The 16,839-nt window shown below is 42.1% G+C and overlaps 1 protein-coding gene across 7 annotated transcripts in view; it reads right to left on the minus strand.

The window, feature by feature from the left end:
- LOC115114054 (probable ubiquitin carboxyl-terminal hydrolase FAF-X) overlaps positions 1 to 16,613 on the minus strand; it is an 87,376-nt gene extending 70,763 nt beyond the window's left edge. For all 7 annotated transcript variants that reach the window (XM_065014112.1, XM_065014039.1, XM_065014077.1 and 4 more), the window contains exons 1-2: positions 16,148 to 16,613; positions 237 to 528 (exon numbers count right to left, since the gene is read on the minus strand). In XM_065014112.1, coding sequence (XP_064870184.1) covers positions 237 to 341 — 105 coding nt within the window. In that variant the 5' untranslated portion in view covers positions 342 to 528; positions 16,148 to 16,613. The remainder of the gene's footprint in view (positions 1 to 236; positions 529 to 16,147) is intronic.
- Between the last annotated feature and the right edge of the window lie 226 nt (positions 16,614 to 16,839).

Genomic DNA, 16,839 nt, shown 5'->3' on the forward strand with positions numbered 1-16,839 from the left:
GGGAGAGTGAAAGGCGAGAGATAGAAGAGGATGTTGAGACATGAAGAAGTGAGAGGATAGAGAAGTGAGAGGATGGGGCAGAGTAGAGGTAGAAAAGGGAAAGAGGACTAGAAGAGGACGGGGCAGAGTAGAGATAGAAAAGAGAAAGAGGACTAGAAGAGAACACAAGTCAAAAACAGGATGTTGAGGTGAAGGTCAGAAATTAAAGAAGAGGATGGGACAGAGAGGCTTCTGACCTGGTTCTGTGGCAGCGGGGGCTGGCTCTGACTCTGAGCGTCGGGCGCCTGGCCTGCCTGGTTGTCGTTTCCCCCAACAGGAGAGCCACGCGTGGTGGCCGTCATGCTCGCTACGGGGCAGATCTTGGCAATCTTGGCCTCTTTTAGGGAGCACTGGCCAGGAGGGAAATCACAGGAGGCGCCTCAGCAACCTCAGAGGCAGAGCAGAGGGAGGAGAGCAGCGGCCGTGGTACGAGAGAGAGGGACAGAACCACCTGGAGATCTGGACGGGCCGCTGAGACCATTGCATAACCTGGAGAGAAGAGGGTTATAAAGTGTATGGGTTTTGTTGACTGTAGACAAAGATGGTGGGCTCACTCACAAAAAAGTACAAACACGATAGGAGACATTTCATGGGTCCATTCAATCAATGGGATCACATCTCCGTTTAAGGTCCGTTTGTGTGTTATATACAAGGTACGTTTCTTTTTTTTAAGGCCATTATGCGTTGTCAAATCGAACCACAAGTAGCTTGTTTGGGGGTCTCAGTGACCAACTCTGTCAGGTGAGCCTGATCAAGTTTTTGGTACGCAAAATAATAAACATACACCGAATTAGAAATGTGAAGACGAGCAGGTTTCAATTCTGAACGGTTCTCTGGGACCCATCAGATTGGAAGGGAACAAACTTTTGTATTTTCCCCCGACATTTGCTTGATTGGGTTCCATTTTTGCAGTTTGGAAGCTTTATTGTAGAGACAATGTGCGGAAGTAAGAAATAAACGCTAAAGCGCTGACGTAATAACAGGGAACGGTACAGAGAAACCTGTTAAGCATGCACCCTATGACTGGGCTGCTCCTGAGTCTGGGTGTATCATTTCCAGTCAGATAAGCTGAGAGCTTGGCATGGATTGGCCAGGTTGTCAGTATGACCATTAGTGAAGCATAATATGACCTAGCTGCCAATCCAGTACTTGTTAGCACCACTAGACATCTTTGCAAATCCTACTTTTCTAGCATTCTGGCCTGGTCTTGTTTCGTGTAAACACCCAGACATAGCTAGGCAGGCAGTGGAATCAAATGTTTGTCAGAGGTTAAAATAAAGTGTAGATAATTTCCTACAATGATATTGCTAGCAACAAAGAGGGGTAAGACAGTGGGAAAGATAACAATCCTCAACAGATGGAAATAATCTCTCTGTTCATCAGTGAGGCTGCCAACTAGCACGTATCAAGGGCTAAAGTCGGAGAGAGCAGGCAGCAGCATCTCCGGTTAAAACAGCATGACATTGACACCATTGGCCTGACTCTGGAGAGGAAGAAGCCTGGAAGACCTCTGACTGCTCGTACCGCATGGATCCAATTAAGGTTAGTAGTGGAAATGCCACTACTATTGCATAAGGAAATCTACAAGTGCACATTTTAGTCCCTCACTTTGTTCGCAAGCAAAGTTGTAGGCTATTTTACACAAACAAGCAAGAGAACAAGACAAACAGTTGTGGTTCAAGTCTTACTATATGACTACAATGGAGTGGAGTGTTACCTAGGGATGGCACAATTATCGTATAAATCTTGTAGCCGACAATTATGGATAACAACCGTGAACAAACCAAACAAAAAACATAATCGTCATACTGTCATTCATTTCAGGAGAAAGGGGATTCAACTTCATATTTAAGTAAACATAGTTTATCAAACAGCATTTCATTTTTGAATTTATTATAACATATGAAGTGGGTAAAGTTGGTAATCATTTTACATGCAGAATAACACTTTGGTCAGAAGTTCCAGGTGAAAATCATTCATTTTTCAACAGGGTCGCCACCAAGGCTGGTTGTATTCATTAGGTACTGTATGTCACATCCAATTTTCAAAGATTAATTTCAAGTAAAACATTTTTATTTTTATAAATAACATTTCTATGACAATTAATCATAACCCAAAATTCCATAACAGCCCTAGTGTTATATAAACGTGCTCATTCAGACAGTATAACGATCATCATGCACGCAGCATAACCGACATGCCAGCAAGAAAAACTATCAATAGTCAAGTGGATCATTAGCAAGATGGAATTGCCTGTGTTTCATAGTGCTGTTATGTCACCTATGACCCTGTCCACATTGTTCAGATGTTGGAATCAAGTGGGCTACCTTTGAGTGCACAAAACATTAAGAACATTAAGTTCCTAATGTTTGGTATACTCAGTGTATATTTCCCAGAATGAGAACGAGTTGCAAAAATCCTTATATAAATGTTTCATGCTTATTGCACATTTATAAAACAGACTAGACAGCTAGTATAACAGTCTATGGCTAAAATGCTCCAAGCAGAACGTGACGCAACAAACTGAACATTCATTTTCCAGAATCATTGGTCATTGATATTCACATTTTAGCAGTGTCTGCTCTGCGCATAATTTGTGCAGTTGAAACATTAGAAAAGATCACTTCTCTACTACAGTAAAATAATGTCTCTGTGTGTTTCGGTGTCCACCGTGCATTTGGAAAGTATCCAGACCCCTTCCATTTTACCACATTTTGTTATGTTGCAGCCTTATTCTAAAATGTATCAAATTATATTTTTTTCCTCAATCTACACACAATATCCCATAATCAGAATGCAAAAACAGGTTTTTAGAATTTAAAAACCATATTTATATAACTATTCAGACCCTTTGCAATGAGATTCGAAATTGAGCTCAAGTGAATCCTGTTTCTGTTGATCAACCTTGAGATTTTTCACAGCAAAAATTGAATGGAAGAAGTTTGGAACCACCAAGACTCTTTCTAGAGCTGGCCGCCTGGCCAAACTGAGCAATCGGTTTGAAAGGCCTTGGTCAGGGAGGATGGTTACTGACAGAGCTCCTCTGTGGAGATGGGAGAACCTTCCAGAAGGACAACCATCTCTGCACCACTCCACCAATCAGGTCTTTATGGTAGAGTGGCCAGACGGAAGCCACTCCTCAGTATGTCACGACAGCCTGCTTGGAGTTTGCCAAAGGGCACCTGAAAGGTCTCTCAGACCATGAGAAACAAGATTCTCTGGTCTGATGAAACCGAGATTGAACTCTTTGGCCTGAATGCCAAGCATCACGTCTGGAGGAAACCTGGCACCATCCTTACAGTGAAGCATGGTGGTGGCAGCATCATGCTGTGAGGATGTTTTTCAGCGGTAGGGACTGGGAAACTGGTCAGGATCGAGGCAAAGATGAACGGAGAAAAGTACAGAGAGATCCTTGATGAAAACCTGCTCAGGACCACAGACTGGGGTCCAACAGGACAATGACCCAAAGCAAACAGCCAAGACATTGCAGGAGTGGCTTTGGTACAAGTCTCAATGTCCTTGAGTGGCCCAGCCAGAACCCGGACTTGAACCCGATCTAACATCTCTGGAGACCTGAAAATAGCTGTGTAGCGACACTCCCCATCCAACCTGACAGAGCTTGAGAGGATCTGCAGAGAAGAATGGTGGCATACAGGTGGCATACATACAGGTGTGCCAAGCTTGAGTGTCATACCCAATTAGACTCAAGGCTGTAATTGCTGCCAAATGTGCATCAACAAAGTACTGAGTGAAGGGTCTGAATATTTATGTAAATGTGCTGTTTATTTTTAATAAACTTGCAAACATTTCTAAAAACCTGTTTTTGCTTTGTCATTATTGGGTATTATGTGAAGGTTGAGGGGGGAAATGATTTAATCCAGTTTAGAATTAGGCTGTAACGTAACAAGATGTGGGAAAGTTAAAGGGTCTGAATACTTTCTAAATGCACAGTATGAACAATTCTGTTGGACCAAACCTCAAATGCTAATAGCAAGTTGAAACCACTTTTCAGAGAAGAAGTAGTGATCTCTCATCTTTGTTGTGTGAGTGGCATGGTGTGTGTGTGTGCAAACAGAGAGGAAGAGGTGAAGTGAGAGGTTTCACGCTCGCCAAGAAAAGCCCAATACGTTTCTATTTGCTTATTTTGGACCTAAACTTCTTGCCTGCCTTTTCCCACCTTTGGGACAATGACTCCCATTGTTACGGTGGAGACATGAGCATCTTGCTATAATATACAGATCTCTGGTGTAAATGGGAAGGTGCAAACAGCACACTAGGAGGATAGGAGACGAAACCAAAAAGACAACATGAGAGCAAGCGGACATAAATGCTCATAAAAACGATTCTTGTGATAAAGGCATCTGGAATATCGCGCAAAACCATTCATTCAATATAGTCGCCCTACACTCCACTTGGAATAATCACTGAACAAGGAATAAACCGCTTAGTGACCAAAAGCCACACGATGGAAACTCTTACAATGTGTGCTTAGCGTGCAAGACTCATTTAGACAGGTAGCCCAATTCTGATCTGATATTTTTTTCACTAAATTGGTATTTTGACCAATCAGATCAACTCTCAAAAATATCTGAGGTGAAAAGAATCTGTGATCAATACCAATTAGGTGGAAAGAATATCAGAATTGGGCTGCCTGTCTAAACGCAGCCAAAGGGTTATTCCTACAAGACCACTGCACTCAGTATTCTCCTCCAAAATCCCATACATTGGCCATCCAGACAGACCTCTCCTAATGTTTTAGATTGAGCAACAACAAAAGCCATTGTTCAGAAAAAAAATCCAATCCTCGGTTTAATATTCATCCGATTGAGATCAGAAGGAAAACAAAGGAATAGCCTAGGCCTAAGCACTCAAAAATATTGAACAAAAATAAAAAGATTTTACTGAGTTACAGTTCATATATAAGAAATCTGTCAATTGAAATTCATAGGGGCCTTAATCTATGGAAAATAATACAGATATGCATCTGTTGGTCACAGATAACTTTTTTTTAAAGTAGGGGCGTGGCTCAGAAAACCAGCCAGTATCTGGTGTGACCATTTGCCTCATATAGTGTGACATCCACGCATAGAGTTGATCAGGCTGTTGATTGTGGCCAGTGGAATGTTGTCCCACTCCTCTTCAACGGCTGTGCAAAGTTACTGGATATTGGCGGGAACTGGAACACAACGATCCAGAGCATCCCAAACATGCTCAATTGGTGGCATGTCGGGTGAGTATGCAGGCCATGGAACTGGGAGATTTTCAGCTTCCAAGAATTTTTGTGTAAAGAACGTTGAGACATGGGGCCGTGCACTATAATTCTGAAACATAAGTTGAAGGTGGTGGATGAATGACATGACAATGGGCCAGGATCTCATCACCGTATCGCTGTGCATTAAAATTGCCATTAAAAAATGATAAAATGCAATTGTGTATGTTGTCCGTAGCTTATGCCTGCCCGAACCATAACACCACCGCCACCCTGGGGCATTCTGTTCACAACTTTGACATCTGCAAACCGCTCGCCCACACGACACCATACACGTGCTCTGCGGTTGTGAGGCTGGTTGCACGTACTTCAAAATTCTATAAAACAAGGGGGCTTATGGTTGAGAAATGAACATTACATTCTCTGGCAACAGCTCTGATGGACATTCCTGCAGTCTGCATGCCAATTTCACGTTCCCTCAACTTGAGACAAATGTGGCATTGTGTGTGTTGTATGACAAAACTGCAGATTTTACAATGGCCTTTAATTGTCTCCAGCACAAGGTGCACCTGTGTAATGATCATGCTGTTTAATCAGCTTCTTGATATGCCACACCTGTCAGGTGGATGGATTATCTTGGCAAAGGAGAACCGCTCAAACAGTTATGCAAACAAATGTGCACAACATTCAATAGAATTTTTTTTTGGGGCACATATTGAACATTTCTGGGATCTTTTACATCAGCTCATGAAACCAGAGCGTTTATATTTTTGTTACGTGTAAATAAAATAAAAGCCTGATGCTGATATCATATGAAAACATTTAGGCCTAGATTAGATTGGGAGAAGACTGAAGTTCATACAGTGCATTTGGAAAGTATTCAGAACCCTTTACTTTTTCCAAATTGTGTATAGAATAAGGCAGTAATGTAACAATCAATACACAATACCCCATAAGAACAAAGCAAAAACAAAACTGCAAAACTTTAACACAATTTCAGACCTTTTACTCATTACTTTGATGAAGCATATTTGGCAGCGATTACAGCCTGCAGTCGTATTGGGTATGACCCTACAAGCTTGGCACATCTGTATTTGGGGAGTTTCTCCCATTGTTCTCTGCAGATCCTCTCAAGCTCTGTCAGGATGGATGGGGAGCGTCGCTGCACAGCTATTTTCTGGTCTCTCCAGAGATGTTCGATCGGGTTCAAGTCCGGGCTCTGGCTGGTTCACTCAAGGACATTCAGAGAAGTCATTGCTCCCGAAGCCACTCCTACATTGTCTTGGCTGCTTACTTAGGGTCGTTGTCCTTTTGGATGGTGAACCTTCGCTCACGTCTGAGGTCCTGAGCACTGTGTAGAAGGTTTTCATCAAGGATCTCTGTACTTTGCTCAGTTCATCTTTCCCTCGATCCTGACGAGTCTCCCAGTCCTTGCCGCAGAAAAACATCTCCCACAGCATGATACTGCCACCACCATGCTTCACTGTAGGGATGGTGCCAGGTTTCCTCCAGACACGGCGTCTGGCATGCAGGCCAAAGAGTTCAATCTTGGTTTCAGACCAGAGAATCTCATTTCTCATGGTCTGAGAATCGTTTCGGTGCCTTTTGGCAAACTCCAAGCGGGCTGTCATGTGCCATTTACTGAGGAGTGGCTTCCGTTTGGCCACTCTACCATAAACGCCTGATTGGTGGAGTGCTGCAGAGATGGTTGTCCTTCTGGAAGGATCCCCCATCTCCACAGATTAACTCTGGTGCTCGGTCAGAGTGACTATCAGGTTCTTGGTCACCTCCCTGACCAAGGCCCTTCTCTGCAGTTCGGCCAGGCAGCCAGCTCTAGGAAGAGTCTTGGTGGTTCCAAACTTCCTCCATTTAAGAACGATGGAGGCCACTGTGTTCCTGGCAATGCTGCAGAAATGTTGGTACCCTTCCCCAGATCTGTGCCTCAACACTATCCTGTCTCGGAGGTCTACGGACAATTCCTTTGACCTCATGGCTTGGTTTTTGCTCTGACATGCACTGTCAACTGTGGGACCTTATATAGACAGGTGTGCCTTTCCGAACCATATCTAATCAATTGATTTTAACACAGGTAGACTCCAATCAAGTTGTAGAAACATCAAGGATGATCAATGGAACAGGATGCACCTGAGCTCAATTTCAAGTCACATAGTAGAGGGTCTGAATACATGTAAATAAGGTATCTGTTTATTTGTAATACATTTGCAACATTTTCTAAAAACCTGTTTTCACTTTGTCATTATGCGGTATTGTGTGTAGATTGATGAGGACTTTTTTTTTATTTAGTCAATTTTAGAATAAGGCTGCAACGTAACAAAATGTGGGAATGTTCAAGGGGTATGAATACTTTCTGAATGCATTGTATGTCATGGAAATGTGTGACATACTGAACTTGCTGCCTGCTTTTCCTACTGCCATAAACCCTGACCAGAGGAAAACTTGTCAATTATTCTACAAAACCACATATTCTGGAAATGAGTCGTACATCATTTCTAGTTGAGTCTTATTCTAGACATGTAGGCCTAAAGTGATGGTGGTGCACATGGTGTTGGAACTCTGGGCACCATACAGCAAAGACAACATGTCTTTCTGAGTTTCAGACAAGAGAGGAAAGGATTTCCTTAAGTAACCATGGGATTGGTTGGCCAGGAAGCCGGAGGTCTTTCATCCCTTTCGCGCTCACTCTTCAAGTCATTCCACCTCAAAAAACACAAGTAAGAGGATTTACACCCACCATCTCAGATAGTTCCTGTAGTTATAAATATAAGAATGGCATTCCTGAAACATTATTTTGTATAGGATTGACTGACTGCATTGGTTCTTTTTATAAGAAACATTGTTCTGGGGCAGATTTGTACCTTGTCAGCTCAGGGATTTGAACTTGCAACCTTTCTGTTACTAGTCCAACGCTCTAACCACTAGGCTACCTCCTGCCTGCAATGGAGCTGCTGCTTGGAGTATTGCTTTTTCAACCTTTGTAATGCATTCCTTTGAATCTGGTGATGATTTTTTTGTCTCTTGTTCAGAGAAATTAGCCATTGAAGTCACTTGCAGTTTTTAACATAAATTAGTCTGAAAGTACCAAGTTTTGCCCACCGATGCCGCTGTCCCTGCTACTGCCACCACAACCTTTTATACATTTTTCTGGTCTCATGTTTATTCAATGGATCACATAATTTTCTTTGCAACTTTGGGTAGAAAACCAACAGCTTTTGCTCATAATGAAAATAGATTGTGTGGTCAAGCCAGTCCTCCAAGGACGCAATTCAGTTTGTATTTCTCTTAGCAACCTAATGCGTCAACCCAAGTCTCATTGAATAGTCCCCCCCAAAAATGGCAGCTCTGAGAGGGCTATCCGTATGGTGAAAGTATTTTCCTACAAGCACAAAACTTTGATAGAGAAATGGACTAGTGACAAATAAAATGTGACAACCCTAATAAAATACAATGTGTTTTTCAATAAAAATTATTAGAAAACGTCTCTATACGTACTGTGGTTAGTGATATTTTCCATTAAATCCAACATCATTGCGAAACACTACACAGTGTTTTTGGGCCTTTTTTGGGATTAATGTAATAAAACACAAGACACCATTAAAATGAATAAAAGGGTGTAGTGGCAGTAGCAGGAAAAGTGGCATCTAGTGGGCAAAACTTGGTACTTTGACTACTTTATGGCTAAAAATTACAAGCGACTTCAATGTCAAATCTCTCTGAACAGAGGACAAAAACCATCACCAGATTCAAAGGGAATGCGTTAAAGGTTGAAGAAGCAATACTCCAAGCAGCAGCTCCATACTACTTGTCAGACAGAGAGCTGATACAGTATACTGGTTATTGGGGTGGGGTGATGTTGGCTTTTTACCATTTTATTGGGTTCTTCACAATTATGGTCGAAATCAGATGTTAGGTGCTATATATTTACTGAAGGTTATATGAACCCTATGAATTTAAAAAATGGCCAATTTAGGTGTAATCAATTAGCTTAATTTCTCAGAGATCAAATTATATTTCATATTTCAGGAATGCTAATCTTATGTTTCTAACTACAGAAACGATTTCTGCTGAAATGACATGGAATGACCCCTTTACGATTCTGTTCCAGACCAGCACAGAACGTCTGGACGAGATACGCCTTTTTTCTCTGTCTTTGGGAGACCTGCTCAACCACTTCGCAAATCAAAATAAACTTCCTCAAAAATAAAGCCAAACTGCAGACAAATATAATTTCAATAACCAGCCTACAGAAAGACATAACTTTATCATAGCTTCAACTTCATAGAATGTCTAGCTCCATAACTTTTATTCTCCCTCCAGCTGGACCGTACAATCTGGTTTATAACCACACACACTGACCCTGTATGAGCCAACAAAGGCCAGCCACAGCTCCAGAGGACACATAAGGCCATGAGCCATAATGATGAGTATTGTTTACTCTCTCGGTCCTCTCCGCCCAGCTGGAAGCCTGGGCACTGGCTAGTGCTGAGTCTGGCACAACTCAAATATAAATATATTGATTAGAATAGACAGACATGCCTTTCTTTGACATGTCAAATACTGAATCATGTCTGATTATCTATTCATGGCATTTCGATCTGCAAAGTCCAGTATGTTGCATCCTCCTGAACACAGGGACGACACCAGTCCTGCCTGGAAAAGATAGACAATATGACTGGAAATCCAATCCACACAAGTATTGGAACATGAGGGTTTAATCATGTATTCTAACATGATATTTCCTTCATAAAGGCCACCCCTGCTAAGTCATTGTCAACATCCCCCAAAAAATATATTGACATTTTTTGTACATTTTCTGCCAAGACACCCTTTAAAAGGGACAGTGTGAGATTTTGGCATTTCGATCCCTTTTTTCGGTTTACCCAGAGTCAGATTAACTCATGGATACAATGTATTTTTACAGTTCTAAGTTGCCAACTAGTGTTAAAGCAATTGCTAACTAGGGTTAGCGCAATGACTGGAAGTCTATGGGAACAGTTCATGTTGACTTCCAGTCAATGGAACAACTAGCATGTTGGCTGTTCCTGTAGACCAGGGGTCAACAACATAAGGCACACGAGGGAATTTGCCTTGGCACGCCAATGCTTGGCAAGTCACCCCATCCCACCCCCAAAATAATACAAATAATTAAATGATATAGGCGGCACTGACGATGAGAATAGTTTTCACATGGCTAACAGCTAGCAAACCTTAATTATTATTTTATTTTTTAAGTTCAGGGCACAAAATGTCATCAGCAAAGAAAAATAAGGCAAACGTCCGCTCATTTATTGCCTTCGATTCCTTTTACTTCAGGGCCAGGCTGTTTGCGCTCTGTTGTAAAACTGCTGTTTGTCAGACATCAAGTGCACATTGCATTTTGAAACGAGACATGCGGACCAGGCAGAAGGAATCAAGAGGTCCGTGCCCAGGTAAGAAAAGCAAGGCACTGTGTTAACAAAAGTAAAAAATATATATTTTTTAAATTGTGCAGTGCATTGCTAAACAAGGAACCATTTATTGATGGGGAATATATCAAGGAGGCTTTCCTCAGTAGTTGACAGGCTTTATTTGAAGGATTGCCTAACAGACACAATCTTCTCAAAGATAAGACATGCACGTGTCTGCCAGAACTGTTGAAAGGCATGTTCTCAAAATAGCTGAAAAGGTAAAGGAGTTGCAAACTGTAGAGTTAAAAGATGCACCTGTGTTTAGCGTGGCTCTTGATGAGAGTGTGGATGTGAATGACATTACACATCTGGTAATTGTTGCAAGATACCGTGACAGAGCAGGTACGTAAGTAGCTGCTTTGTCTAAAACCCATACATGGTAACACTAAAGGGGAAGGTGTAGCAAAAAAAGCCTTCACGGGTCATTTTGAGGAGATGTGTCAATATTAAGAACATATTCACTATTACAACTAACTGTGCCCCCGTTATGGTGGGGAAACAGGATTTGTAAAGCTGATTTAAGATATGATTGGCCACCCGTGGTTAAATTTCACTATCATTCACCAAGAGAATCTGTGTTCCAAGAATTCAAAATCCGATGTAGGTACTGTAATGGCTACTCTAATTAAAATGGTCAATTCCCTTGTGCTCGCTCATATGTCACAGTGTCAGTCACTGCTGGAAGAGCTTGAACAAATCCACAAAGACTTTCCTCTCCACTGCAGTGTCAGGTGGTTAAGTGGAGGGAAGGTTCTGGAACGGTTCGTGGAGTGTTTGGATACAGTTGAAACCTTTCTGGCTACAAAAAGGGCCAAGACTACCCAGAGCTTGAGGATTGGCTTGTAAAACTGGATGTTTCTCACTGACATAACAGGTCACCTCAATGAGCTCAACCTGTGCCTGCAGGGTGCAGTGATGGATCTGTTCCATGCACGTAAGGCATTCCCTGCCAAGCGAGACGTCTACTTGCGGAATATTCAAAGTGGAAAGTTCCGCTACTTCAAGCAACTCAAAGGGCGGTCAACGCGGCACACTATCAGTACATGGGGATGCTGTACAAGGGGGTGCTGAAGTCCGAGTTCTCTGTCCGATTTTCATTCAACATATTTTTTGATGAAGCCAGAGAACTTTGAGGAGAGCAACTTGGGTCTGTCTGTGTTTCAGTGGATAGGGACCGAGGACTCTGAAATGCAGCTGTTCAAGCTCAAGGCAACCTCCCTTTGGTCATCAAAATTCACAGTGCTGCGCAATGAACATGAAGACAGAGAAACCAAGGGGCCTCCATTATCCACTGTTGGGAGAGCCTGCCAGTGAAAGATGACAGTCTGCAGAAGGTTGCATGTGTAATGCTTTCAGTATTTGGATCCATATATCTTTGTGAACATATCTTTTCACACATTAAGTAAATCCCTTCACGCAGCCGGCTGACAACAGACCACTCGGAAGCCTGTGTGCAGCTAAGTCTCCAAATATGGTGCAGATATGTGGCTCAGCAATGGGAAGCAGAGACAAGAATCACACTATAAAATACATTTTAAAAATCGGTACGATGGGATGTTCAGTACAAAATTATATAAGCTTGTGATGTTCATTGCAGTAAATTTCAGTAAGTAGTACGTGAACGTGTGTGTGTGTCGCAGAGGATTTGGAATAAGAGACTGGGGAGACAGGAGACTGAGTAGGCTACGATTCTCAGCAGCAGATATGGACTTGATAACACGGAAATAAATCCATTTTTATTACATTCAGTTATGTTTAGGGCTGTTGGTAGGCCTAACAGTAACCTCTGTCGTTTTTGTGAACTGAACCTTGTATTTTGCAATAAATTGTTATTTTTAAATCACATTTATTACATTTACATTTACATTTAAGTCATTTAGCAGACGCTCTTATCCAGAGCGACTTACAAATTGGTGCGTTCACCTTAAGACATCCAGTGGAACAGCCACTTTACAATAGTGCATCTAAATCTTTAAAGGGTGGGGGGGGGGGGGGCGAGAAGGATTACTTTATCCTATCCTAGGTATTCCTGAAAGAGGTGGGGTTTCAGGTGTCTCCGGAAGGTGGTGATTGACTCCGCTGTCCTGGCGTCGTGAGGGAGTTTGTTCCACCATTGGGGGGCAGAGCAGCGAACAGTTTTGACTGGGCTGCGCGGGAACTGTACTTCCTCAGTGGTAGGGAGGCGAGCAGGCCAGAGGTGGATGAACGCAGTGCCCTTGTTTGGGTGTAGGGCCTGATCAGAGCCTGGAGGTACTGAGGTGCCGTTCCCCTCACAGCTCCGTAGGCAAGCACCATGGTCTTGTAGCGGATGCGAGCTTCAACTGGAAGCCAGTGGAGAGAGCGGAGGAGCGGGGTGACGTGAGAGAACTTGGGAAGGTTGAATACCAGACGGGCTGCGGCGTTCTGGATGAGTTGTAGTTGTATTATTCAGCCTTTTAGTTCTGTAGCCTGTTTTAATGGAACGGTTCTACAAAAATGCAAGTAATAAGGTTCCATTTATACACATTAACAGACGTATAACTCACATTTCCAAGTGTTGTAACAAAATTTCCATAGAAAAACAATTGAAACGTCTGATAAATGCAATTGAAAACGGCAAGGAAGAGTCCCATAACAACGAAATGATGAATCCATCTTGATGAAAACGCAAAGGAATATTGTCCAGAAATCAAGACACTAAACATATTAAAGCCACTAAATTCAGGCCATCAAGTCAAAATAAGGACAACTTCAAATGCAGATATCAAAATGACCATTGCATTAACACTGCTAGCCACAACAGCATATTTCAGGCAGATAGATATACATAATGCACGAAGAGGCATAACATCAAAGGAATTGCTTACAATCATCAAGGATGCATGCCAAACAAATTCAACCAAACAATGGCAAAAATCACTAAGTACAATACAAAGATCTATAAATGCATTTTAAAGGAGTGAAGACCACGCTGGATTCAACACCTTGGACAAAGCCTTGGTGCGGCTTTGCTCATCTGGGCTCCCGAGCAGTCTAAGACACTGCATCTCAGTGCAAGAGGCGTCACTACAGTTCCTGGTTCAAATCCAGGCTGTATCACATCCGGCCGTGATTGAGAGTCCCAAAGGGCGGCACACAATTGGCCCAGAATCGTCCGGGTTTGGCCGTCATTGTAAATAAAAATTTGTTCTGAACTGACTTGCCTAGTTAAATTTTTTTAAATCTAATGTAGGGAGGCCTATAGTTGAGCTCTGTGGTGCTAATAGAAAGCTCCTCTGTTTAACAAGCTATGGAATTCTCCCGTTTCTGGGCAATTAGACATTCAATAGACAATTAGTTGTACTGCACATATCATAACTGGAATGCATATCAGTAGAAATGGTAGGATAAATTCTAAAATTGGCACTAGACACAAGAGGTTGCTGTAGATTTAGTCATTACACCAACGCTAGATAGTAACGGGTTGCAAAACTACCTACAACTTCCTTCAATCTGCACGCAGAGACATAAAAATAGTATCCATGAGTTCATCTGACTAAGATGAAAAAGGGTTAAGTTGCCAAAATCTCTTCAAGATAGGAGTGACAAGTTGCAACTTATGTATAGCAAACAGCAAGCAGTGGCACAAATGAGAGCCAGGAGCACACAGCTGTCAGCCCAGCCAGTAAGGACATTTTGAGGATACTGAAACATTTCCTGTGCTTTCTGCAGGTGGCCACTGACGTCAGAAACATATTTTAGTAGAAGCAGTTTAATGGTATATTTCCTAGCCTAGAAAGCCCAGCTCAAAACAACATTATGTAGGCTACATTGGATTACAATCAGTAACTATGTATTGAAAATGAAACCATACTGAATGGCATTGTTAGACACGGTGGTCATCCTCTGTTCAACATCCTTCAGTCTCTCACTGGAAGGCTAATAACACAGAAATGCTGTTGCGGCCTGTCGGGCTAGCTAGCACTCTAAACATCACTGGCTGGCTATGCCATGTTATGAAATGGGCCATTAACTACAGCTATATCACAGATGACATGGGCCAAGACAAGACAGTAATGGTCAAACTGACAGTCTACTCCTAAATCAACCTCGGATATTAGCTTTGTCCATGATGACATTGGAGGTAACAAATAAATAAATAAATGCTACTGATCTAGTTAGCTAGCTGATTAGCCATGTATGTCTTCCATCATTATGGTAAGATCACTAGCTACGAAAACAATCACTGGATAGGTAGTATAACTATACTTTTTCAAGGACGTTGACCAGTAATTGATAAGCTTGTTGACGCACTCGTTTACAAGTTACACAAATAAATATCACAATTGACCCTACACGTCCATGATTATGCTGCTTCATCTTTGCTAGCTAGCTATCTAGACACATAAAATACTTATTACACGATCAACATGTCAACTTACCTAGCTAGCGTTAGGTTGGCTCTGATCGGAGTTGATTCATAAAAGAAATAAATATCTTATTCTGAAGTCAGAAATGGCATATCTTTAAACAACGCAAATCGAAAACGTTGGTAAAACACAGCTAGCTAAATTAGGAAGCTAACAACACTCTTTACGGCTAATATGACTTACAGAAAGCCTGATATCGCAGTGCGAACTGCCCCTTGAAGGCCTAGTTTCCAATCGCAGTTTTCCGGGCCTTTGGCCTGACCAACTAGCGTTAACTAACCGTTGATGCAAGTTCTCTTGGGTACGTATAGGTAGCTAGATATCTGGCTAGATTTACAGACAAATTACGAACTGCTCGTTAAGAAACATTTGCATTCAGCAGAGAAGAGGCTAGTTAGCTAACTCGATAACGTGAGCTAGCTAGCTGAGCTAACTGTAGGTATGTAGCTAACGTTAGCTACTGTGGTTGTTTTGGAGTAGGCCACGCAACCAAGTCCATAGATAAATAATTTTATGCGATACTAGCTAACGTTAACTTGTCAATGTTGGCTTGGTGAGCTATCTTATGTCACTGTGCGACATTTCACGATTGAAACCATATTAAAACTCAGACATTAGGGTTCAGGGTGAGGAAACGCCTGCCATTACCTAGATAACTTAAACGTCAACTAACTAGTAAGCAAACGAACATTATCTGGCTGATATCGACCCGGCTTTCAACAACGTTAACTATTTTGATCGCTAAACAACTAACTAACTCCACATTGAAGACCCGTTTTCCCTGCTCTGACAGTGGGTGAGTCAGTAAACTTGGCTAACTAGCTAGCCAACGTTAGCTACCTTCTGCCAGAACCAACTAACGTAGCATGTTTCCAATCCAAGTTGAATTATTCAATGATTAAAGTCGAGTATCAATGTATCAGTACAATAAAATTTCAAACAAAATAAATAACTAGCTAATGTTACTGCCATACCCACACTACACCAGTTGACACTGTTAAGAGCGCAAGCTAAGTTAGCTAGCAAACTAGCTGCTAACAACTTACCAGGAATTTGATAGGACTTCTCTATTCACGAACTACTCCAGCCTTGACGATTGTGTCGTGGTTTATGACATAAATGTGTCCTATATACTGCAATTTCATAATAAGCTCAACTGTCTGTTAGAATAGCCTGTTTTTTGGTCATATCTTGGGTGTTTTTCCTGCGTCACCAGCGCGGTAGCAGCCCCCCCGACTCTATCTAGTCGGTCCTAGCCAGTCAGTCACAACTTGCTGCTAGCAGAGAGCCGCTTCAACATGGCGGAAGCACAGCCCTGAACAACGTCGATGGTGAAACAGATGCCGAACTCCAACCGTCAACAGTAGTTAGTGAGCCAACTACTAGCTCCTCTGTGTAGAATCGCTTTGCAAATGGAACCCGTGCTGAATGGTCAAAAATCCATACAATGTAGATGGTTGACTCTAACCCCGATGTTGGATTCGCTTATCCAGGATTTTATTTAAACCCCGATTTCAACGCTTGTTGAACCAAAAAGGGGTTTTGTAGGCCTATATATCGCCTCCTACTGTCATGGATCTGTTGTTGAGTCTGTTGGTCAGATATTCAACAACAAAAATCAGCGGACATTGAAAACATATAAATTGGTCAGAGATGAATATGATCTATCATAAATTGTGTATTATTGGGCTAATAAGACATTTCAATTGGCCCAAGGAGTAAAAACTAAGGCTCTGTT

Source organism: Oncorhynchus nerka, linkage group LG1, assembly GCF_034236695.1.
Source record: "Oncorhynchus nerka isolate Pitt River linkage group LG1, Oner_Uvic_2.0, whole genome shotgun sequence".
NCBI lineage: Eukaryota > Metazoa > Chordata > Actinopteri > Salmoniformes > Salmonidae > Oncorhynchus > Oncorhynchus nerka.